Below are 26,005 nucleotides of genomic sequence, written 5' to 3' on the forward strand. Positions count from 1 at the left end.
GTCCTTTCCGGATCCCACCCTGACTTTCTCTCCCATTCACTTCCTGTCATTCTACACTATCCTATCCGCAATAAAGGCATAAAAAAGCCAAAAAAAATAATAATAATTGAGCCAGGATAACCAAGATATCCCGGCTTAATCCCTTAAAAAAAAAAAGAAATGTAAAGTGAGTAAACTTGAGTCTATTGTCCATTCTCAGGAATGCTACCACAGCTGACGTCTGACTACTCATAACCTTAGCACTGGACTTTAACAATGAAAAGTGTGCTTTTATCGGTGGAAAACCCTGATCACCATGCTCCTAACCATAGTACTACTATGGTTTATGCATAGTTCTTCATAATAGCTTTGGTACCACCTTTGTGTGTGTCACACTTCATGGTGACTGTGGTACTACTATGGTTTTAACATGGTAACCGTGTAACTACTATGTTTTTTTTAACAGTCAATAAAGTTGGGTTGGAAAAACCATGGTTTATACCTTCTGAAGAAAACCATGGTTTATACCTTCTGAGGAAACCATGGTTTTAATACCTTCTGAGGAAAACCATGGTTTATACCAGGGCTATTTAATTGGCGGCCCGCGGGCCACATGCGGCCCAGAATCAACCTCTGAGTGGCCCAGCCCGAAGTTTTGCCAGAGAAAGAAATATTTCGCGAGCCTTCAAAAAATCCTACAGAAATCCCTAGTAGCCTGGGGCCTCATGTACAAAGACATGGATGGATTTCATACTAAAAAATTGCGTACGTGCAAACCTGAAAAGTAGCGTACACACAAAAAAATCCTCGTAGCTTTTCCATGTACATCCCGATTAACGTGAAATTAAGCGTACATGCACGAGCATTACACTCCACCCTCTCTCCTCCCACAATCACACTCATTTTAATATGTTAACTAGAAGGACATTCGTGGATGTGGGCATGGGAGAGTTTACAAGTTTACAAAACACACATCTGATACAAGCACATGAAAAAGTTTGATGCCGTTTTAATGTGCCTGTGTCCAATCTGAAAAAAACAAAAGGAAAACAATAAATGTAAACATTAGGCTACTTGTTTTTCAATAGGCCTATACATTCATTTGGGTTGGTTTAAAAATGTGTCATTATATCTGCTGCTTATCCTACCAGCCGCTGAAAATGTCTGGCCCAGCTCAATCTCTTGGTTTGAAAATCTGTCCCAACTTAATTTTTAATTGAATAGTCCTGGTTTATACCTTCTGAGGAAAACCATGGTTTACACCTTCTGAGGAAAATCATGGTTTATACCTTCTGAGGAAAAAAACATGGTTTATTAGCCTGACGAGGCAGACCCACATCAAGATGTAGGGTCTGGGGACTCACCATTCGCTCAGTGCTCAGTCCGAGGGGCGGGATATACGGTTGTCTTTCAAATTCCCTCTACACGCAATAGGATGGCGCTACAGCTCATGAGTCCCATGCGTTCTCCCACCAGCGGAGCTAGTTGGCTAGTTTTTCAAACTTTTGGCAACTTAAACAAAGCTTAACTTGTGTCACGCTGTTCGCCAGCAGCAGCATCCATCATCTTTGTTTTCAAGTAGCAGGGAATTCACATCTAACCGTCGCAACTCTGCCATCATTATGTTAAGCCCGCCTACCGACTCTGTACACAATGTGATTGGCCTGATCGAAGTTTAATTTTTCCAGCTCGCAAGCCAACCGAGAGTTGCTACACTACCCTGGCAGCAAATTACATTTGCTGCCGCTAGGGTGCGTCTAGATTTCTAGGCTAATGGTTTATACCTTCTGAAGAAAACCATGGTTAATGACCATGGTAATGTTAGGGTTTAACCTTTGTAAGGTGTTTATATCTTTGTTACACAGCCAATGTTCCTGTGTGGACCCACCACATTATTAGGCTTTCAAATCGATACAGCCATATAAACATCAGTGAGGGTCTGAGCTGGACACACCATATTGGTGTGGTCACAAAGACAGCGGCTCTTCTTTCTGTGCCGTCTGCGGAAATTTGGAATGGACTACAAAATATTGACCAACTTTCACCGCTGTACAATAGAGAGCATTCAGACTGGTGGCATAACAACATGGTATGGTAACAGCACTGCCCAGGATCGAAAATCGCTACAAAGAGTTGTCAGATCAGCACAGCGCATTGCAAGGACTGAGTTACCATCCATCCAGGACCTCTACAGCCAGCTCTGCAGAAGAAAGGCCAAGCGTAGTTTCTGACCCCAGTCATCCCAGCCACCTGCCTTCTGGTAGACGATACAAGAGCATAAGGACCCGTACCAGCAGATACAGGGATAGTTTCTACCTGCAAGTCATTAGGATGCTGAACCGTCCTTGGAAATCCCCACACAATGGCACTTCGTTTTTTGGATTTTGTTTTACCCTCTTCCATCCTATTTTTATAGTATTTTTTTTAATTTATTCTTGAAGTTGAATGGACACTTGAGCACAAGGAATTTCAATGCTTGAACTTGAACATAACATTTAAAAAAATACTTATTAAAATACTTAACAGATGTTTACTTTAGCTAAATTACCAATGCTATATACATCATTTATGGTTCATATTTGCCATTTACCCCTGTGAGATCCCATTTATGATCAGATGATCATTTTCATTTTGTGAGAAAACAAAAATTAGAAACAAGATTTTTGATCATTATAGGTGCAATTTTATAACTTTGTGTGGGAATAGCAGGTGCAGAAAAACAACATTTCCACACACATACACCTACACTCACACACACACATACAGACACAGATACACACAGCAGGCCCAGTTAGGAGGAGGACGCAGTTACAGTAAGGTACATAGCACCTACAATCATCACACTTGGGTCCAGTAGACACAAACAACACAGTTATGTGTAGGGGGAGTGTACTGTGTGCAGTCTTTGAAAATAAGTTATTTTGTACAATAGTGATAAAACATGAGGTCTCTCTACTGCCATCTGCAGCTGAAGCCACGTTAGCGCAGTAGATACCACATCAGTTTCGTAATCTGGAGGTTGTGAGTTTGATCCTCACACGGGGCATCAAGGGCGCGGCTGGGAGTAGGGAGTTAGGGCGATTCTAAGGGCTCAGCACTGACAGGGAGCTTCCAGAGAGCCCAATTTTTCTAGCAGCACCCCTTGCGGGGCATGGTGCCTAGTTATCAACTATAGTGATAAACCATGGTTATCATGGTTACAAAAAACCATGGTCAAACCATAGTCATGGTTACCCAAAAAACCATGAAACCGAAAAACCATGGTCATTCTGTCACTTTGTGAAGGGTGCCAAGACTTTTGACCATGTCAGTTTGACAGTTCACTTCCCACATCATTTTGGTGAAATTTTGTGTTGAATTTGGGGAAACCAATTGTTGTTTCAGTTGTGTTCACCTTTTGAAATGGTCCTGGTTTGTTTGTTTTCTCAAACTCCAAAAGTGTGTGTATTTTGATTAAAAACAAACATTTCTAAAGAGTGCCAATACTTTTGTCAGTGACTGTATTTTCCCCACTGTAAACAGGCATAGTGCTTCTTAAAAATAATTTGATTCATTGAAACATGTAGACAACAACAAATAGCTTCAGACCTTTTTGAAGAAAAAAAAAACCCTCTACCACATCCCTTTTGTTATGTCGTCAAGGTGATTCTTATCGAAATTGATATACTGTAATGTAACGGGCAGTGGCAGTTCTAGCTTGTGGCATACTGGGTTCATTAAAAAACACACATTATAACTCCACAGTATTTTTCTTTCAGAAAGAAAAATCTCAGTTGCCCCAGTTTTCTCTGACCTTTGACTGATTGACTCACCCTAAAATCTTTGGCACATCGACGGTATTCAGCGACATCACAGATGGCCAACATGCCTCCCATAGAGCTGTAAGTGAACTGCTGTAGATGCTCATGGATGAGCCGGTGGAAGCGCACACCCAGCTCTGCCAGAACAGTGTCAACATTCTTCCCATCCATGGAGCGTCGTACACGTTCAACCTGGCTGCTTACGTACACGCACACTTTTGAACATGCCTAAAGGGATAAAAATATAAAAAGGTGAGGTAACAAAGAAAACAAACCTCCACAAGTGATTATAAATGACTTTTACCATCATAAACTTTATTGCAGTATTGTATATCTCTGTAAAGATGAGACTCTACTATCAATTCATTGGGGATTCAATGTGATTCATCTAATTTTGAGGTATATAAGTGCGAGACACGGCAGGTGAAAACAAACATCGTTTTTTAATGCACTGGCCAATTTTGGTTAGTTTGCTACCTTAGCATGTATTCTTTGCCAGATACTACACGGCTCCATGAAGTTGCATTGCCGGTAACGTTAGTCTACGTTGTTCGGTAGCTTCACCCTGTTCGTCACTGTTTTCCACATCACTTTCAACTGCACAAAAGTCAGAGTCAGAGTCAAATCCATAAAAGTCAGATTCAGACTCACTTTCTACAAAGTTATTTAAGAAGAAATCACGTTCTTCGCAGCTTCTAAATTGTGCCATCTTACTATTACTAACGCGTGTGTTGTTTGTTTAACACTTTATTCCGGTGGCTTCAAACGTCACCCCTTCGACTAACTTCGGGAAACCCTGTGAAAATGTATGATTTAATCCTATTGGTGGGACTACTATGGGTTTGTAGTGGGCTCCACCTATCACAGCCTCTGTTACATCTGAAAAACCGGAACCTGTTCTAATAGTCGTCAAATCATGTCTTTATGTAAATACCGGAGGTGTCAAAACTCGTCATTATGGGTACAGGGGGTGTCGTCAAAAGTCGTCTTTATGGGGAAGAGAGTTAAAACCATTTTATTCCTATTTTATTTCATTGTTTTCTTTGTGATTTTGGAAATTGATGAGGTATTTAAGGGCTACAAATTAGGGCTATCCAGTTACTGTTTAGCCTAGAAATCTAGATGCGCCTTTGGGGGCTAGTCTAGCAACTCTCCGTTGGCTTGTGAGCTCCAGAAATCGAAACTTAATCAGGCCAATGAAATCGTGTATAGAGTCGTTAGGTGGGCTTAACATAATGATTGATGGCAGAGTTGCAACGGTTTGGCTTGAATTCCCTGCTACTTGAAAACAAATAAGATGGATGTTGCTGCTGGCGAACAGTGTGACACAAGTTAAGCTTTTATTAAGTTGGCAAACGTTTGAACTAGCCAACTAGCTCCGCTGGTGGGAAACACATGGGACTCATAGCGCTGCCGCTGTCCTATTGCGTGCAGAGGGAATTGGAAAGACAACTGATTATCCCGCCCCTCGGACTGAGCACTGCGAACGGTGAGTGCCCAGACCCTACATTTTAATGTGGGTCTGGCTCGTCAGGCTAGTTACTGTTATCACTTTGGTTTAATCCACATTTCGGTAACTAGAGACAATGCCACAGCTGCAGTGCTGTCAACTAATTATGGCTTTTCCCATACCAGGTGTTTATCCGGTGGTGATGGGCCAGGTTTTCTTTAAATTATGAAAATTATGACTCTTTTGAATATCATCCTATCATGATAACTGAGCCTTTTAAGCAATACTTGCTTCTACATCCTCCGAGACAATTTAGCTCCTTTGTGCATGAATTGGATGTTATACTGTCTGCAATTCCAATGGATAATTGTCCATTATTAATTCTTGGTCATTTCAATATTCATATGGACAATACTCATTCAGTTGATTATTTTGTCCCTACTCAACTAATTTAATCTCATGCATGTTCACAGACCCACTACACACAAGTAGTAGTAGTAGTAGTAGTAGTAGTAGTAGTAGTAGTAGTAGTAGATAACTTTATTGTCCCCGTGGGGCAGTTGGGTTTGCGGCAGAGTCGCAAGGCACTTCATGACAGGACATCAACAGCAGTCATTCTACCAAAACTGCTCTTTCACCTGTGACTGAGCAGAGGCTTTAGTTACATTCAATGCTTCGGTCATCAGTTTTAATTTAACTTGATCTATCTGCAGCCTGTAACACAGTGAACCATGAAATTTTTCTCTTTTCATTATCTGAGTTAGGAATTTCTGGGAAAGCTTTTAATTGGCTTGCATTCTTTCTCAGAGGTCTTTCATTCAGGGTGATTGGAACAAGTCTCATGACCTTACCACAGGTGTACCTCAGGGATCAGTACTTGGTCCACTTCTGTTCTCTACTTACACCACTTCCTTAGGTAAGATAATTCGCTCCCATGGATTTGCCTATTACGGTTACGTCAATGTTACTCAACGGCATGAGAAATGCCCAGACAGCTTATACAAATGGTATAAGCCTTGGACACACCCTTGGACACACCGCTTCATCTGGGCAGTCACGGACATATTTGCTTTTTGGTGAATTTTATTTATTATTATTTAACACTTTGAATGCCGCGCTGTTTTTGGCAGCTTTGGCCCAGTGCCAGCAATCTAGATCATTGTTGACGATTTTTGTATACAGCGCATTCTATTTTATAGCTATGGACACATACTATGGCTCGTTTGAAAGGTGAGACTTTAAGCTCTCAGTGGGTACAAACAGTTTCTTTCTACATGCCTGTTCCTGAGAAATCCAAAGCTAAACAGTGGCTGGTTTTCATCAAAATCCCTGTTTTCTTTTCTAGAAATGGAGATATAGCGTCTTTCATGAAATATGAAGTGTTGCCTGTAAAGTGACCTAGCGAGACTGCCACCTAGTGATAAACCCACGAAAATAAATGGACTGGTTTTGACCTGATGTGCATGCGTCACTGATTCGACCCAAAGTGGCAACCATCATATGGAAAAAAAATGTCCAGATTGTGCGTTGTGCGTTCATGAGTTTTCGATAGTCATCTATTTCAGTTCTATTCATCATAGAGTTCCCAAAATCACACATAAGGTATGTTATAGTGTCTATTTTCGTATTTAAAAAAAAAAGCTAAAAACGCACCGGCAAAACGGATCTGCACCTTGTTATTTTAATTCCAAGATCCAGCTCTACGCCCCCTCTTACTCACTGTGGTACTCTGAGAATTAGACATGTCAGCCTTCCATCAACAAGAGGTCACAGTCAAGACCCTTTTATTCTGTGATTTTTTGTTGGTGGAATGATTTCCCTAATTCTAATTCATTGTAGTGAAAGCTTTAGGATGAAAAAGTGTCTGAAGACTTATGTTCACCTTGTTTCTAAGTAATTCATTTTTTTGTAAAGAGTCGCGGTGTGTATACAGTATGTAATGGTTATTGTTATTTTTCTGTTAAATTCTACTTAGTCTATTAGTAATGGTATTGGGGGCTAATTTAATGGTTAATGTAATGTTTATTGATGTCCTTGCAGGTTGCTTTGTACATACAATGGCCCTTGTAATGTAATTGACATATGTAAGTCACCTTGGATAGAACCTTCTGCTAAATGAATAAATGTAAATGTAACATAAACATACTGTGGTATACTGAATCATGACATTGTTCTCATCCTCAGGTCTGAAGTCTGTTTTCCTTTGCTCAGTTGCCAGGATGTGCTTCATCTGTCCCACCATGCATTTCAGTGTCCTTTATTGGGAAAAAGCCCACATTTACTTTGAGCAAATATATACACATTAAACTGTACATCTCTCTGTTTCTCTGTACACACTCACACACACACACACAGTACTGTGCAAAAAGTCTTATACATTTGTTAAAAATGCTGTAATGTGTCAATATTAATATGATAATAATAATATAATTGGGGCAGATTGAGAAGTGGTTGAGCACTGCTCTCCCATGCGCGGAAGTGGTTGAGCACTGCTCTCCCATGCCCACATCCACGGCTGAAGTGCTCTTGAGCAAGGCACCTAACCCCTCACTGCTCCCCGAGTAGCCAAAAGTTTAGTGAGGGAGAATCCATCATGGCTATTTTTGAAGAGATCTTTGAGCCCTCTCTGGCGGTTTGTGTTTCTCTCCCGCATATTGATAACAGCTCCTTGATGCCCGCAAATTCTAGAACGGAATGTAGAGCGAGCAAGAGCGCTCACAAAAGACCGAATCTTCAAATCGTGTGTGCATATGAGTGTAGAGCGCACGACAAAGAGAGGGAGGGAGAGAGAGAGAGAGAGAGGTGGTGCATGTGTGCCTGTTCAAGACAGAGAGCATCCTGATTGGCCTGTTTCGCTAAATCAACCAATCAGTTTTCAGTGTAGATTGGCTTTTATCACTTTTCTCTCAAACTTCATTAATCAGCTCAGTGTAGGAATAGGAGTGTCATGGCAGAGGCAGAGTGCCTCCCAAAAAGGAATATTTAAGACTCATTTCACATCAGACTACACAAAAGTGTACCCTTGTGTCATAAGAGTAAAAAATAATGATAGTCTTGCATGCTGCACTGTTTGTGACAGTGAATTTAGCATTGCCCATGGCGGGTTAAATGATTGCAAGAGACATGTTGAGGTGAGTTTAACAAGTGTCATTGCATGTGCATATTATTTAGGCCTATTACTAGATGGCCATTTGCCAAGGCTACATACAAAGACCAAACTACCAAAATCTACATATTTTATCTAGGCAAAATAGGCCTTCTTTATTTTGGTGTACTGACTAGAGACAATTATTCAATCTGTATTTTTTTCCTTTTCTTTTTTTGAGGGGGGGGGGGGGGAACCCCCCTGAAATGGCTTTTTGCAGGTTGGAGTGTGAAATGTTATCATAGCAAAAGCATTTTTTATGCAAAAGCATAGCATTTTGTTTTGTTTACACTTTATGTACTGCATAACCCAATGCATGTTATTTAATACAGTGAGTCATAGATAATATCAATCATATCGCTTCAGAGGGATATGCGTAATGAAAGAGAGGGAGAGAGCTATAAGGCCCACCCTAAGAAACAACTCACTGTGTCTTTCTCTCTCGATCTCACTTGCATAAAATCGATTTGCGGGAGATTCTAATTCACATGCTCCACAACAACAACAAAAAGTACTGGCTTATTTTGATGTGAAAATGTGTGCCCAGTCCACAAAATGCTGTTTAAAGGAATTATCCGGAGTAAAATGCACTTTAGATAAATTTACGGATGATTGGGAGTACATACGTTGAGTTGACATCAAAGCTGCAGCAGCAACAATTCCGGAAAGGTACTGGCTTGATGAAATTCATTCTGGACTCTCTATCCGACCACATAAAGACCTCGGGATACTTCGGTTTGGCTTTAGGGACCCTCTACTCACTACCACGTAAGTGTAATGTTGTTTGGAACTGTAGAAGAGGTATAAAAATAGCGTTTTGTAGCGGCGAAATGACATGCCCGGGTCACTTCCAGGGTAACGAGTTTTGACTAAAAACGGTAAAATCGAACTTTCTCAAAACACATCCGAATGACATGATTTTGATGTCAACTCTACGGATGATTGGGAGTACATACGTTAATTAATCTAAAGTGCATTTTACTCCGGATAATTCCTTTAAAGCTTAAAAGTTGTGATGAATATCTCGCTGTGATTATCTGCTCTTCTAATTTCAGTTTAGAAGTTGTGCTTGAAGTTAAGTCAATAGTTTTTTCACACTTCATTATAAAATAAATAAAACATCATAAAGCATTTAATACTGTGCATACGGAAAGTATTCAAAGCGCTTCAATTTTTCCACATTTTGTTATGTTACAGCCTTATTCCCTCAAAATTCTACTTGTAATACCCCATAATGCCAATTTTAAAAAAAGTTTGTTTGGGATTTTTGCAAATGTATTAAACATAAAAAATGAAATCACTTGTACATAAGTATTCACAGCCTTTGCGATCAAGCTCAAAATTGGGCTCAGGTGCATTCTGTTTCCACTGATCATCCTTGAGATGTTACTACAGCTTAATTGGAGTCCATCTGTGATAAATTCAGTTGATTGGACATGCTTTGGAAAGGCACACACCTGTCTATATAAGGTCCCACAGTTAATAGTGCATGTCAGACCACAAAACAAGCATGTAGTTGAAGGAATTGTCTGTAGACCTCCGAGATAGGATTGTCTCGAGGCACAGATCTGGGAAAGGGTACAGAAAAAATTCTGCTGCTTGAAAGGTCCCAATGAGCACAGTGGCCTCCATCATCCGTAAATGGAAGAAGTTTGGAACCACCAGGACTCTTCCTAGAGCTGGCCGTCCCTCTAAACTAGGGCTGCACGATTATGGCCAAAATGATAATCACGATTGTTTTGATCAATATTGATATCACGATTATTTATCACGATTATTAATTAATTTTAGTGACAAAAATGTTTTTTCCCTTAAACATATTGGACTTGCAATCTGGCTCATCCAAATTCTTCCTCACATTTACTCCCCAAAATTACTGCAAATATAGATTGACTGCGACTTCCACAACTTCCAAACGAATTTTTTGAGCGTGTTACTTTGTTAATATTTGGGGAAACGTTAACGGCAACATAGTTTAATTTCTTAAGAAATACTGTTAATTTGATGCTTTTTAATTCATTTATAAATGGTGCACTGTCACTTTAAGACCCTTTGCCAGCTCCACTCAAATAGCCTATGGCTAGTGCTGTGCCTATGGCTGTGCCCGCTCACAGTTTGTAAATGGTCAGTAGTGGGAACTGTTGCCATTGCACTCTCTCCCTCTTGTGCACGCTCAAATGCGTTCCCAATTAAATGGAGTAGCATAACGTAGTTAGATCTGCTGCAATGGAGATGATATGTATCTTGATGTAACAAGCTGTTTTGACATTGACATTCTAAACGTTCTTTAGGAAGAGTGTAAAGCAGTTTGCAGTAGCCTAAAGTTAACCACAACGTCGTCTATCGCTGGAAAAAAAATAGCGAGCAGCCTATGATAACCTAATTAAATGCCCGGCAGGCCGGATTAAAGTGTGGCGGGCCGGATCTATGATAAACTAATAAATGCTCGGCGGGCCGGATTAAAGTGCGTGGCGGGCCGCAGTTTGGACACCCCTGGTTTAGTCATTCGTTGATATGTAAAACACTGATGTGTAGGCTACATCCAGTTTATACACTGGATGTATAAACCAGAGGGGTGCACCACATAGGCCAGTGGACAGTGTTGCTGTAAGTATGTATGTATTGGAGAAGCTTCCTGATGAAATAATGTGCTGTGTATGTAGGGGAGAGGGGGGGGGAAGTGTACTGCAAGTATGGTGAAGGGACTTACTATTGCAAGCAGAGTACTGTATGTATGATGTATGTGAGTGATGACCGTGAAGATGTGTGTGTGGGCGGGAGGGGAGTGGAGCAGTGACTGTGTGTGTGTGTGTGTGTGTGTGTGTAGTGTGTGTGTGGGTAGGTGGGGGCAGTGTGCTGTAAGTATTTAGAGGATGTGTGTTGGAGAAGATCCTGAAGACAATGTGCTGTGTATGTAGGGAGGGTGGGGGGGCAGTGTGCAGCAAGTATGTAGAGGAGGCTTACTGTAGCAAGCAGTGTGCTGTATGTATGTGAGGTGATGACAGTGATGATGTAAGTGTGTGTGTTTTTTGTGTGTGTGTTGGGGATGGGGGTGGGGGGTGGGGGGGCAGAAAGGCTAGGCAATCAAGGACATGGGTAGATAGATGGAGGAGAAAACAAAGCAGAGCTTACAATTGTGTGTGCATGCATGGCAAGCTGTTTTAACATTTAAATGTATTATTCGTAGGAGCAATGAGATATTGATAGTAAATTGAATATAACAGTTCAATTTCATGTCCAAATTTGTCTTATCAATAAAAAAAAGCAATTCATGCTTTAGACCATTTTAATTTAAAAACAAAGTACCGGTTCAGGCACCGTTTCGGCACCGGCACCGTTTTAAAAGTATAGATTTAGCACCAGTATCGGATAAAACCCAAACGATACCCAACCCTATCCAGAGTGCTCTTGACCTCAGACTAGGGCGACGGTTCATTTTCAACCGGACAACGTCCCTAAGCACACAGCCAAGAAGGAGTGGCTTCAGGACAACTCTGTGAATGTCCTAGAGTGGCGTATTGAGCAAAGGCTGTGAATACTTTCCGTACTTTATTTCTACTAATAAATTTGCAAACACTTGTTGTCATTATGGGGCATTGTTTTTGGCCAAATCACAACACTGAAACAGCTCTCATTAAAGTCTTCAAATACGCCTCAACACAGATTCAGGTAAAACCTCAGTCCTAGTGCTACTGGACCTTAGTGCAGCATTTGACACAGTTGATCACAATATTTTACTACACAGACTAGAACACTGGGTTGGATTTACAGGCATAGTTATCAACTGGCTAAAATCATATATACAAGAAAGGAGCTTCTTTGCTGCCATCGGAAATTGTACCTCAACACCAACCGTCCTTGACCTGTGGTGTTCCCCAGGGGTCGATCATGGGGCCACTATTATTCAACCTCTATATGCTCCCACTTGGACAAATCATCCAAAATAATTTGATTTCATATCATAGCTATGCAGATGACACACAAATTTACTGTCACCAAATGACTATGGTCCCCATGAATCTATGTGTCATAGAACAAATCAACACCTGGATGTCTCAATTTTCTTCAGCTGAACAAAGAAAAAACTTTCCAGCAGGGTTGATACAAGGATACAAAGAAAGTTTATTGTCACATGCATATAGTTACTGGAAGTAAGAAATGCAGTGAAATTAAGTCTGGTGTCAGACTATTTGTGCATTTATTGGGGGGGGGGGGGGTAAAAAGTGCAATAGAAGAGGGGTTTAGTAGATTAAGTGGCAAGGGCTGCATAAGAAAGGTGGGGGAGGATTGGGATGGGGGGGGGGGGCACCAACAAGGAGCACCCAAGAGCAACAGGGGCAAGGAAAAACTCCCTTACCAAGGAAGAAACCTTGGGCATATCCACGGCTCAAGGGGCTAACCCAACTGCCAGGGGTCTTGGTGTGTGTGTTGGGGGGATGACAAGGGAGATGGGATAGTGTGCTGTGTATGTGGGGAGAGGGCAGTGTGCAATATGTGTGTTGGAGAGGCTTCCTCATGAGACAATGTGCTGTGTATTGGGGGGTGGGGGCAGTGTGCTGTAAGTATGTTGGGGATGTGTGTTGGAGAAGCTCCCTGATGAAATAATGTGCTGTGTATGTAGGGGAGAGGGGGGGCAGTGTACTGCAAGTATGATGTATGTGACTGATGACTGTGAAGATGTGTGTGTGGGCGGGAGGGGAATGGAGCAGTGACTGTGTGTGTATGGGTAGGTGGGGGCAGTATGCTGTAAGTATGTAGAGGAGGTGTGTTGGAGAAGATCCTGAAGACAATGTGCTCTGTATGTAGGGGGGGGGGGCAGTGTGCAGCAAGTATGTAGAGGAGACTTACTGTAGCAAGCAGTGTGCTGTATGTATGTGAGGTGATGACAGTGATGATGTAAGTGTGTGTGTTTTTTGTGTGTGTGTTGGGGGTGGGCAGAAAGGCTAGGCAATCAAGGACATGGGTAGATAGATGGAGGAGAAATCAAAAATAATAAATAAAAAGTCTATGGAGATGTGCAAAAGTTGGAGAAAGTCAGACATGTGTGTGTGTGTGTTTTGACGTGTGATGAAATAAGAAAATAAATAAAGGGTCTGTAGCATAGGGAGAGGGATGTAAAAGTGCTAAAAGTCATGTAGGTGTGTGTGTGTGTGTGTGTGTGTGTGGGGGGGGGGGGGGTCATGAGTGCTGAGGAGTGAATGAGTGCAAAGTCAGTATAGTGTGAGTTCAGAGTCGGGAAATGTTTGAGAGTGCTGAGGAGTGAATGTGTGCAAAGTCAGTATAGTGTGAGTTCAGAGTTCGGATGGCCTTGGGATAAAAACTTCTCCTGAGTCTCTCAGTTCTGGCTTTGTGACTACATAGGCGACTTCTTCATTTCAGCGGTAGGAATAATCCATTGTTAGGATGAGAAGAGTCCTTCAGAATCTTTGATTACTGCAATGGACTGTTCACAGGCCTTCCTAAAAAGACTATTAAACAGCTTCAGGTGATACAAAATGCAGCAGCTAGAATTCTAACAAAAACTAAAATAACTGACCACATTAGTCCAATTCTCAAGTCCCTGCACTGGCTTCCAGTTAGTCACAGAATTGACTCTACTGCTTGTTTATAAATCAGTAAATGGAGCAGGCCCTAAATACCTATCAGACATGCTTCAGCAGTACACACCTTCTCGTCCACTGAGGTCCCAGGTGAAAAACCTGTTAGTAAAACCTACTGTTAGAACTAAACATGGTAAATCTGCTTTTAGATGCTATGCGGCTCAGCTCTGGAACCAACTTTTGGATGACATCAAAAAGGCCCCAACTGTAGACAGTTTCAAATCTAGACTTAAGACCAAACTGTTCTCAGATGCTTTCTGCTAACTGCGCTGAGTTACAAATTCTGAATCTGCCTTGAAAATTATTCTACCTTGTCTTTTACTACTTTTATTACTTTTTAACTACTTTTGCCTTTGTTTTTTTGCTTATTAATTTTTCTTTATTTTTAAATGATTTTAACTTGTGCGTTTTATGTTTTCTTTTTATTATGATATTATTATTCTTTACTTTTTAAACTATTCTTTGACTATTGCCCTTCTATGCTTTTATCAGCTATTCCTGTTTGCTTTTGTTTATGTAAAGCACATTAAATGACCTCTGTGTATGAATTGCGCTATATATATAAAGTTGAGTTGACTTGACTTGTGTGTAGAATTTTGAGGGAAAAAACGTGAAGCGTTGTGAACAACGGGATAATTTGAATACTGCTAATGAGACATACATGACATTGAAGACAGACATCATTGACAGACAGAAACTTACCGGTCAATTCCCATGTCTAATTTAACCTCCATTTGCTCTATAACCTCTTTCTTCTTGTGCAGACACTCAGTCAGCTTTGGGGAAGAGCTAAAATGGTGAAAAATGCTTTAGAAAACATGGTTCAAATTTACAGGGTGTGGGGATTGATACATTCAAGAACAGTAAAATTACTTGTGTGACTGGCACCCCAGTCATGCGTGCGATGGTGGTCACTGACCATACCTGCACTGGTGTCGACTACTTCTCACCATGCCTTAGTTATGCTGCTATAGCATAGTGTCGTCATGGACTTTTGATGTGTCACGCCGTACAACATCAGCATCAGCATGGGTGTCACCAATCGTTGTCACACAGAAAAAGTCAGGCAAAATTCACACGTGCGTTGACCTGTGTGAACCCAACGGCGGTCATTGTGGATGGTTTTCCATTGCCCCATATGGATGAACTGCTGTCCAACTTAAAGGGTGCCACTATATTTTCTACAATTGACCTGACAAGTGCTTACTATCAAATGCCTCTGCATGAAAACAGTCGTGATCTTACAGCATTCATTGCCCATGACTGGTCGTTTAGTTTCTGTCTTGTACCATAATAGTCTAGTTTCAGCACCTACTGCATTTCGGAAAATGATGAGCATCGTCCTTGTTGGCCTCGCAGGGGTACAAAACTACCTTGACATCATAATACATGGATGAGACATGCCTGCCCACGACAAGGCCTGGAAGCTGTTCTACACCGGCTGAAATCTGCTGGCTTGCAGCTTAATGAAGAGAAGTGCTGTTTCCGCCAGCACAGCCGGCCTTTCCTAGGGCATATCGTCTCAGCCGATGGCCTTCAACCTGACTCAGAACGTATACAGGCCATTGCCAATACTCCTGCGCCTTCTGATGCCTCAACTCTCCGCTTCTTCCTTAGACTGCCTTCATGGTACTCAAAATTCCTGCCAAACCTTGCAATGGTGGAACCGATGCGCGCATGTCTGAGATCGACTGACGGTGTGTGAACCAGGCCCGAGCATTGTTTGATCCCACACTGCATACCATAGTGTCCACAAATGCATCAGATTATGGATTAGGTGGCGTACGGACACAGGTGGGCTCACACAAGGTTGAAAGGACTGTAGCGTTTGCATCTTGAACTCTCTCTGCCGCTGAGCGTAAATATGCTACAGTGGAAAAGGAAGCCTTAGCTTGCGTGTGGGCTGTTGAACGTTGGCGTACATACCTATGGGTGCACCGCTTTACCCTACAGACAGACCACCAGGCGCTGACAACTTTGCTGACCACAAAGGGTGTCGAGCGTGCTGGTCTACGTGTTTCAAGATGGTCTGCTTCTCTCATGTCCTTCAACTACGACAACATCTACCATCCAGGCTCCAAAAATGTCCCTGTTGATTGTATGTCCCGCTTGCCTTTACCTGCTAATCCAGCTGCTGATTTCTTGCTCCTGCTGATGACCATGACATTGAATTCGTTGCCCTCCTCGCTACTGCTCATACGACTCTGTCTGCTGCTGACCTTGACTCTACTTGTGCTACATGCCCTGAGCTCACAAAACTCCACGCACAGATCACACACAGGTGGCCTCTTTCACCTAAAGGCCTGGAACCCGAGCTGTTGCCGTACTACAAACCGCCTTAAACTCTCTGTTAAAGACCTCTTCATCTTTTGTGGTTCACGACTGATCGTACCCATAGCTTTGTTTCCTGACCTGATATCAATTGCACACAAGTCTCATCAAGGTAGGGCTGGGAAGGTAACCGCATTACCGAGGTCACGTGACCCCTACCGCGGGTCTGAGCTCGTCACAATCACCGGAAAAAAAATAAAATCTGTGGGTCATTCCACGTCAATTCAACCAGGGCCCACACACATAGGTCTCAAAAAATTCTGAAAACATTACCAGGTGTACCTATGTTACCCAGGAGAAACACTGTAAAATTACTCTTATGTAAGATCAATACTTTCCAAGATACAGATAGTTTTACAGCGGGAGGGGGGTGTCGATTTTGTTCGGCCTCTTTTTTGTCAAAGATCACAAGCCCACAGCGCAAGAACTAAACCATGTAGGAGGCTCAAATTTTGCATGCTGGTACATAAATAGGAATAGTATGTAGCAAAATCATCACGTTTGGTCTGGATCGTGCATGATCATAGCTGTCCCTCAAAGTTGATCAAAATGTTATTGGCGTTTTTGGCTGGGCTTTGTTTAGGCCTTCAGAAGACATATTTGTACTCAACATAGGCTCTTGATTTATTTTCCTTACTGAGATAAGTAGAAACACTCTCACAAAGAGCAAAGAACAGAAAATAAATTCCTTCAGGGTCTGAACAGCAGACCTTACAAGTCTGAAAAATCATTTTGGTTCTCATTTTCAGAGCACCCAAACACATTGTGGGAATATGCAAAGATTTTCTTTATATTTTTTTCCTTTATTCTCCATGATCCCTTCTTTTTAAAAACACCAATTTGACTTGTCTTACGCAAATATTTCTTTTTACTTTCCACCCTGAACATGGGCAAAATGCACCATTGAGATCAATATGTTTTGTATAGTTACACCACAGGTTACTCTATACAACCACAGGTGGCACTGTGGTAACTCTATATGAAACATATTGATGTATATACTGATGAAGGCACTAAACCACACCCACGTCCAGGCCGATGAGAGATTCTCACCAGCCTACCTGGCTGAAGGACTATGTTACTTGAAAATGGCGTAACACTGTCATGCTTATGATGTATATAATTGCACTTATATGGCCTTGAATGTTTGAATTGATGTACCGTAAAACTTCAAATAATAGCAGAGTCCCAAAGAGACGCCTGTCTCTTTTAAACGCCTGGCGTGGCTACAGGTTTGGGTTAAAGGCCGGTCTCCAGTAGAGGCCTGGTCTGTTTTTTTGTTTCGGGTTGTATTTAAGAGTGTGTCCATGAGAGGACCAGGCGGGGGTGACACATGCTACGTCACCGATTTTGATAAAACTTGGCCAGTTTGAAGGGTCCACCTAAAAACTCAAAAAGCCAAAATAGTACAAAATTTAAAACAACCCACGGGGAGTTAGGCCCCCGTCCTTGTTTTAGGCCAAAAAAACTCAAAAAAAGGCTCACAATTGCATAAAATGTTGACATCCCTCCTGCTGTCAGATTTAAACACAGCAAAGTAACAATCTATGTTATCAAAGGTGCATCCAAGGTTAGTTTAAAACTGGAGTTACAAGGCGTAAGGTGTGACTGGTGTCAGTCCAGGACTGCACGTATCCACTATGTCACATGCCTTTTGGCGAACACCCAAAAAATAGAAATATTCAGACCTGAATATCTCCGATGAGCAACCTCCTTTTCTTTCTGCACATTAATTATTTATTAATAATTTATATTTATTATTAATTTATTTATTATTTTTGTCGCTGTAACCGCCTAAATAGTGTGATGCAGCCAGTGATTTCAAATACATATCTATTTCAATGATTGGTTGAAACATAATGTTTAGGTCATTTATGGTGGACAAATGAAGATATATTATATTCAATCATGTCTACTGATCAAATCCAAGCTAGATTTAATGTCCTGAGTGCAATATATTCCTTAAGGTAGCTCAAAATGACATCATTGGGTGACATACACCAGTATACCCGTAGGTCCAATATTTGCAAATGTGATATCTCCAACATATCTCAGGGCTAGAAACAGTCACTTGGATTCAAATAATAACTTGTACCATTTTGGTAGCCAAAGGTCAAGGTCACTGTGACCTTATGTATATCCCTTTGTGGTGAATAAATCTAAAAAAATCCCTGACACAATTTCATATGTGATACAAATATTCACTTTGACTCACAGATAACAAATATTTGAATCTGGTGGTCAAAGGTCGAGGTCAAGGACCTTGCATTCTTGAGAAAATTATATATCATAAATGCCTGTAGGGATTTTTTTCAAATTTGGTACAAATATTCACTTGCACTTTTGTCTTCATCATTCATCGGTGACTTCCAGAAGGCTCAACAGTGGTATCTGGCATCTCAGACCCAGCTCCCTCCACACTCATGATAGGTTGTCTACCAACCAATACAGACACATTTTTTGGTAATTTGTTTTCTTTGCTATGGCCGGGCACCAAGAAGTACCACCAAAGTCTTTGGTCATTCCTCTTCTTTGCTCCCACAGTTTCTGATCCAATCAGCCACATACTGTAAACAGACCAACTGTAAGCCCTTGATGTGGGCACCCACAAATACCTACACATTCTTCAGTCAATCCTCTTCATTGCTGTGGTGGTTTATTATCTTAACATACCCAGTCAAACTGCAAGCCTTTGATGCAGACACCAACAAATACCAACAAATATTTAGATGCCAACTACCAATCAATATCACAAATTCTTCAGTCATTCCTGTTTGTTGCTATGGCCATTTATGATCCGATCAGCAACATACCAACATACCAAGCAATATCATAAACACTCCAGTCATTCCTCTTCATTACTGTGGACACTTATGACCTGATCAACAACATACACAGCCGACACGCAAGCCCAACAACTACCACTCCAGAAACACAACAGCAGCGTCTCAGTCAATTCAGGTTACAACATGACCCCAAATAGCATGTGAGTGCCATAGCCATTGGCTTGCCTTTTCAGCAGCCTCCGATATTTGTTACAGCTCCTTTCAGTGACCGTCCTCAAAAAAAGTCTAACAGAAGTTTTGTGGCTGATTATATTTGGGTGGTGAAAGGTCAATATTACTGTGGCCTCACAAAAAAAAATATTTCACTATTAACTAAAAAATATTTTTACAACTTGAACATGATATCCTAGAAACACAGAGTATTGTTATTATTGTTATTATGACATGATAATAACCTTGTTATTTTTCATGTGATAAATGGTTTTAACATGGAAAAATGTTAATCTAGCTTGGCATTACTCCATTAGCACTGTTCCATTAGCACAACGCAGCAGACAGGCGTTAAAGTGGGAGGAACACAGTTTCACAATTAATGTACAAGTAAATTAATTCACAAGTAATGTAGATTATCATGTTTTCAATGTTTCAGACACGTTTCCTTGTGGGACCCTAACATGAAGCTACTGTAGGTGGTTATACCATGTCAGAGTCTCTGCTTTAAAACAACTTGTAGTAATAAGCAGGTTCTACAGACATGTTTTTACGATGGATGGACATCGATGTACAGTAGGCTACAAAACAAGTAAAGCCCAGGAGAGCACTGACTGACTTGCTACATATACGAACACTCAATACCCAAAGTAACCATTATGTCCTTGTCCACGGGGGCAGCCGTGGCCTACTGGTTACTGCCTTGTAACCGAGGGTTGCCGGTTCGAACCGCAACCAGTAGGCACGGCTGAAGTGCCCTTGAGCAAGGCACCTAACCCCTCACTGCTCCCCGAGCGCCGCTGTGGCAGGCAGCTCACTGCGTCTGGATTAGTGTGTGCTTCACCTCACTGTTCACTGTGTGCTGTGTAATTTGCGGATTGGGATAAAGAGACCAGAGACCAAATTTCCCTCACAGGATCAAAAGAGTATACAGTATATACTTATATACTTGTTTGTAAAAATCTCCATTTTGGTCAAGTAAACCAGCATTCTCTTTAGAAGGTTTTTTTTAAAAATATCTGTGTGGGCTAAAACACTGTTTACGTGTGGACGAAAGACCCAAACATAAAATATCTTGGTATGTGTGTACCGGGCCTAAGTTGTGCTAAATTTGAAATAACTCCCTCAAGGGGTTTCCAGGATATTGTGTTCAAGGTGTAAAAATACAGTAGACCCATGCTGTTTTTTTGAGGTCACAGTAACGTTGACCACTCAAATCGAATCAGTTCTTCTTTGAGTATAAGTGACTGTGTGTGCCGAATTTGAAAGAAAAAAAAAAACTTCCTATAGGCATTCCTCACAAGAATGTGAGGTCACAATGACCTTTAACTATGACCTTTGACCATCAAATTCAAATTAATTTGTTATCTGTAAGTGAAAAGCCCTTTCCAAAGCGAGCTACACTCTCTCCCTAGCCACTTGCAACGATTAACCAAGTGTTAAAGGAACACGCCAACATTTTGGGAAATTATCTTACTGTCTCTGCCAGAGTTAGATAAGCTGATACATACCCTTCTCGTCTCTGTGCGTGCAGTACCTCAGTCTGAAGCGCCCACTGTTAGCATAGCTTAGCATAGTTCATTAAGGTGAGCAGTTCCAACTAGCCTATAGCACCCAAAAGTGATAAAAGAACTCCAACATTTACATGGGGAACTTGATTTATCTGTAAGGGTGATTTCCACCTGAGTGCACACCACTGAGGGGAGTGGGTAGGGATTGGTTTCAGAATGGGCCAGTGTGAATGTTTGTATTACATTTGAAATTATGTCAGGGATTTTTAGAGGTTTATTCACCACAATGGGCTGTACATAAGGTCACAGTGACCTTGATCTTTGACTATCAAAATCTTACAAGTTATTATTTGAGTCCATGTGACTGTTTCTAGCCCTGAGATATGTTGAAGATATCAAATTTGCAAAAATTAGACCTACGGGTATACTGGTGTATGTCACCCGATGATGTAATTTTTAGCTAGGAATATATTACACTTAGGACATTAAATGTAGCTTGGATTTGATCAGCAGACTCTATTTATGATAATATATCTCCATTTGTCCACCATAAATGACCTAAGCATTATTTTTCAACCAATCATTGATATGTATTTGAAATCACTGGCTGGATCACACTTTTTAGGCGGTTACCACGAAAAAAATAATAAAAAGGCCGAGCATTTTTCTTTTGATTTATAAAGTCCACAGATGGCCCTTTAATGTGCAGAAAGAATTGTGAAAAAAGGAGGTTGCTCATCAGAGATATTCAGGTCTGAATATTGCTTGTTTTGGGGTATTCGCCAAAAAGCTTGTGACATAGTGGACATGTGCAGTCCTGGACTGACAACAGTCACACCTTACGCCTTGTAACTCCAGTTTTAAACTAACCTTGGATGCACCTTTGATGGCATGGATTGTTACTTTGTTTAAATCTGACAGCAGGAGGGATGTCAACATTTTATGCAATTTTGGGCCTTTTTTTGAGGTTTGGCCTAAAACAAGGACGGGGGCCTAATTCCCCGTGGGTTGTTTCAAATTTTGCACTATTTTGGCTTTTTGAGTTTTTAGGTGGACCCTTCAAACTGGCCAAGTTTCATCAAAATCGGTGACGTAGCATGTATCACCCCCGCCTGGTCCTCTCATGGACACACTCTTAATCTTATAAACCCCGTCAGATCGTCTGTTTAAAGCCCAATTCACACCAAAGATTCGCAATGACACGAAACCGTTACAGAAAGGAGGTTACAGCGGTGTGAATTAGATGTTGCAAGTCGTTGCAAGCCGTCGCAAAGCATTCACCATGTCTGGTCACAGTTGCAAGGTTTTAAAATGTTGCATCAAGTTGCTGGTTAATAGAATGTTACAGCTCATCTCGTCGCGAATCTTTGGTGTGATTTGGGTTTATGTGTGGTGTAGTGTTGCACGGTGCACCGATACTACAAAAGTATCGCAATACCCTGAAATTAAAAATGTCACGATGCCTAATTTTATTAGTATCGATACTTTTGAGAATGACCGTGTTCATTTGAAGTAACATCTAGTTCAAGTGATGCTATGGTAACACATAATAATAGGCTAATATCAAGTTGATTTGCTCACTTGCATCTCAAGTTTGTGTTGCTAACCTATCTAGGCTGTGGGATTTTGGTCATTTAGGCCTACTATTTGGGTTCAATGTAATTTAGAAATAGGCTAAGCAACCATCGCAAACTTTTACATCTGAAGAGAGATCCTTGCTAACTATTCCGCTAGCTCAGGTCACGTTTGACAATAGTGCCCGCTAAAATCATTAATGAACATTGCAAGACACTTATCTCTTCTATGATCCCAGAAATATTTTCTTTGACTTGTACATTTTTTAAACATTTATTTTATCTAATGACATACAAAACATAATTAATTGCATCCACATATCCTTATGCGCTATGTGCAACTTTTATTTACTAGACTAAAACCGTGAGACAAGGCCAATTACTCTCACGTATCTCTTAAAGTGACAGGCACTCAATTACACTTACACATCACCAATGTGCACTCAATTAGACCTAGAACACCACATTAAATATATGCCTAAGTGTGATAGTTTAAAAATAGTTATAGTTTTAGAATAGTTTTCAAATTACTAAATATATTTACTAGTAATTATGCAGAATATATGAAATATGACATAAGCCATAATTTTCTATGTGTGTTTTTGTGGGGAGAGTCAACAGAATCTGGGATGGCCACTGGTGTGAATGATCACACTACAGTATATTCAGTATTACTGATGATGATGATGTCAAGGTGGTGGGGCCCCCAAATCAAATACATTTTTTAAAAAGTATCGAAGAAGTATCGAAATCGCAATTCTTGACTTGGTATCGGTATCGAAACATTAATTTTGGTATCGTGACAACACTAGTGTGGTGCAGACTGTGCACGTTATGATTAGATGGCATTAAAAGACTGCGGTGGGGAAAAGCTAGAGATCCAAATTGTATAACTTTTTTTCAATATGAACTATGCCTATATGTCCGACTTAGTCATCGTTCAATTCATCCCTTGTGTTTAAAATGTGCGGATAGGCTGATGGTAAGCTTGTTTTTATGCTGGCAACAAAACCAGAAGGGTTCACGAACGTTATTCTTTACTCTAAATGCGTACTGCCATGGCGATAAAGAGAAAGAAGCCAGAAAGGGAATTTACCTTAGACTAGGCTAGGCTATATCAGAGCCCGTCTACGGACATTTTCTGGCTATATACTGAAATAGGTTAATGATGTAAAGTCAACTGCGCTTCTAATGGGTCTGGTATGTGCGCGCGCAATTTTTATTGATGAGTCGGAGTGGCAAGTGCTGCGCATAGTTGCAGTGGAATGTGGCTGCCCAGGGCATTATAAAGCTTCTCACTCTTAGACCTACTCATACACGGCGCTGAAATGGCGTATTTAGCTGTCTAAATTCGAAGCTGGGAGAGAAATCGTCGGACATCCATGATTATTTTGTTATTCAGCACCCCTGGTCAAAAATATGTTCCTGCGCCTGGAAGTAGGCTATGATTTTAAATGTAGACTGTTGTCAAATTTGGCAAATACAATACGGGAGAAACGATATGGTTCATGGTCTCTCATGCAGTTTCATCCGTGCCAAAGGAGGGAGAATGAAACATTACGCACGTTCCACTTTTGCATAAATAATTCCTGAACGGTTTTGGTCAGGGCTGATAATGCAACTGTATTTGACAAAGGACCGATATAGGCTATTTGCTAGTGACAAAATATGAGCTTTCAGTGTGATACGATCTCTTTGTAAATTACGTTTGATTAAAACGTGTTTCATCTGTTCTGGCTATCCCCGCTATTTGGATCTTACTGTATCTCACTCAATGAACAACATCTCAACACTAAATGAATGATGATCATGAATTGTCATCAGATAGCCTAGTCATATAGGTAGACATTCAGTGTGTTTGAAATAGGGTTGCAAAATTTCGGGAATTTTCAAAGTTGGAAACTTTCCATGGGAATTAACGGGAATATACGGAAATTAACAGGAATAAATGGGAATTAATGGGAATAAACTGGGAATTTTTAATATGGCAAGTTAGTCTATAACAGGGAACTTAAATGTAGTGGACAAAACCCCATCTTGCAGCATAATATTAGTTAAAACAACCAGATTTAATGCAATTTCAGCACACAGCATAAACTGTAATGGGACGATTAATCTGTCTGATTAAACTTGACAATTTATATATAATTTACATAATCTATAAGGTTTGGTTGGGGTGGTATGTTGTGTCATTATATTTTTATTTGTTTTACCATTTTCTGGGATTCTAACTGAACAAACTGATTGTCAGTGAATGTTCCAACCAATTGGATTTTGTTGTTGAGTGGCGTGGTGTATCTTGGGCAGTTCAGTGGTTTCAGTGTTGCTAGTTTAGCACGCTAGTAAACCATAGGCAGAGAATGGGATTCCCGTTAGTTTAGCATACAAAGATAGCTAACATGCTAAGCGAAAATACGAACAAACAAATCATATTGCTTATTACGAAACAAAATGTTAACGTCTGTATATGAAACAGTAGGAGTTACCAAAAATTCCCAGTTAATTCCCGTAAATTCCCATTAATTCCCATAATTTCCTTTAATTCCGCGGGTAACGGGTTGACCCACACAACACTAATAAGACTTTTCATGCCAATGGATTACATGATCTTATATTCCATGTGTATACAGTTATACATGTATGTTTGTAAGAAAACTGAGTCTTTTCTTATAAGGGGGAAAATGTTGTGTTCACTGCTTAATTAAAAACTACAGGAAGTAGGTATACAGGATGTTTACAAATGATGTAGGCTTCCGTACATGCTGCCATGTTCTATTGATGCCATGCTTCGTAACTGAGTAAAGTACCATCTGTTATACTCTGCCTACATCATCATTCCTTACATAAAACATTACAAAGTCTATCTACTTTGTAAGTATAAGTATATATACTCCTTTGATCCCGTGAGGGAAATTTGGTCTCTGCATTTATCCCAATCCGTGAATTAGTGAAACACACTCAGCACACAGTGAACACACAGTGAGGTGAAGCACACACTAATCCCGGCGCAGTGAGCTGCCTGCTTCAATGGCGGCGCTTGGGGAGCAACCGGCAACCCTCCCGGTTACAAGTCCGAAGCGCTAACCAGTAGGCCACGGCTAATTAATTGTAGTGATTAATTGTGCAAAGCTTGATGCAGATCCTTGAACTCCTTGAGAGATATTGCACAAGTTATAAGGCTATTCAATACTCTTTAAAATGTCAGCTTTTAGATTAAACAGCAACAATAGAAATACGATTATTTACTTGGAAATTACCATGGACACAAAGGGGCCTCTTTACTCACCTGATTAATGGCATGAGATGATCATTAAACTGCTTGTCAAAGAGATGGAAGATAGTGTTGGCTTGCTGTACCACATCAAGGAAGTATAAGTTGGCATTTTTTGCATCAGCTGATGGGATTGCTGTAACAGAGAAGAAATTACAAATACAACTTCATTGCATTCTTCAGTGCGCTTAAGCTTTTAAAACCAGTTAATCCTCAGTGTGCCGGCAGGACGGTTACCCCCCTCCCCCACAACATTCTAAATCAATTGTATGCACCATGAATTGTATGAACTTTATTAAGGCTAGTAGTTGGCGCAAGTAGCCTAGATCCACCGGTGGTACGCAAGCT

At 40.8% G+C, this 26,005-nt stretch overlaps 1 protein-coding gene across 1 annotated transcript in view; it reads right to left on the reverse strand.

Moving 5' to 3' along the window:
• The window catches only part of exoc5 (exocyst complex component 5), a 68,954-nt gene that overhangs the window by 2,554 nt on the left and 40,395 nt on the right, over positions 1 to 26,005 (reverse strand). Inside the window, exons 14-17 of the mRNA XM_076275106.1 lie at positions 25,673 to 25,793; positions 14,677 to 14,763; positions 7,376 to 7,484; positions 3,792 to 4,007 (exon numbers count right to left, since the gene is read on the reverse strand). Coding sequence (XP_076131221.1) covers positions 3,792 to 4,007; positions 7,376 to 7,484; positions 14,677 to 14,763; positions 25,673 to 25,793 — 533 coding nt within the window. The remainder of the gene's footprint in view (positions 1 to 3,791; positions 4,008 to 7,375; positions 7,485 to 14,676; positions 14,764 to 25,672; positions 25,794 to 26,005) is intronic.

The sequence above is a fragment of the Alosa pseudoharengus genome, unplaced genomic scaffold (assembly GCF_046254945.1).
Source record: "Alosa pseudoharengus isolate Yale_2024_CS ecotype anadromous, Long Island Sound unplaced genomic scaffold, YU_APseudo_1.1 YU_APseudo_1.1_scf_8, whole genome shotgun sequence".
NCBI classification, from domain to species: domain Eukaryota; kingdom Metazoa; phylum Chordata; class Actinopteri; order Clupeiformes; family Clupeidae; genus Alosa; species Alosa pseudoharengus.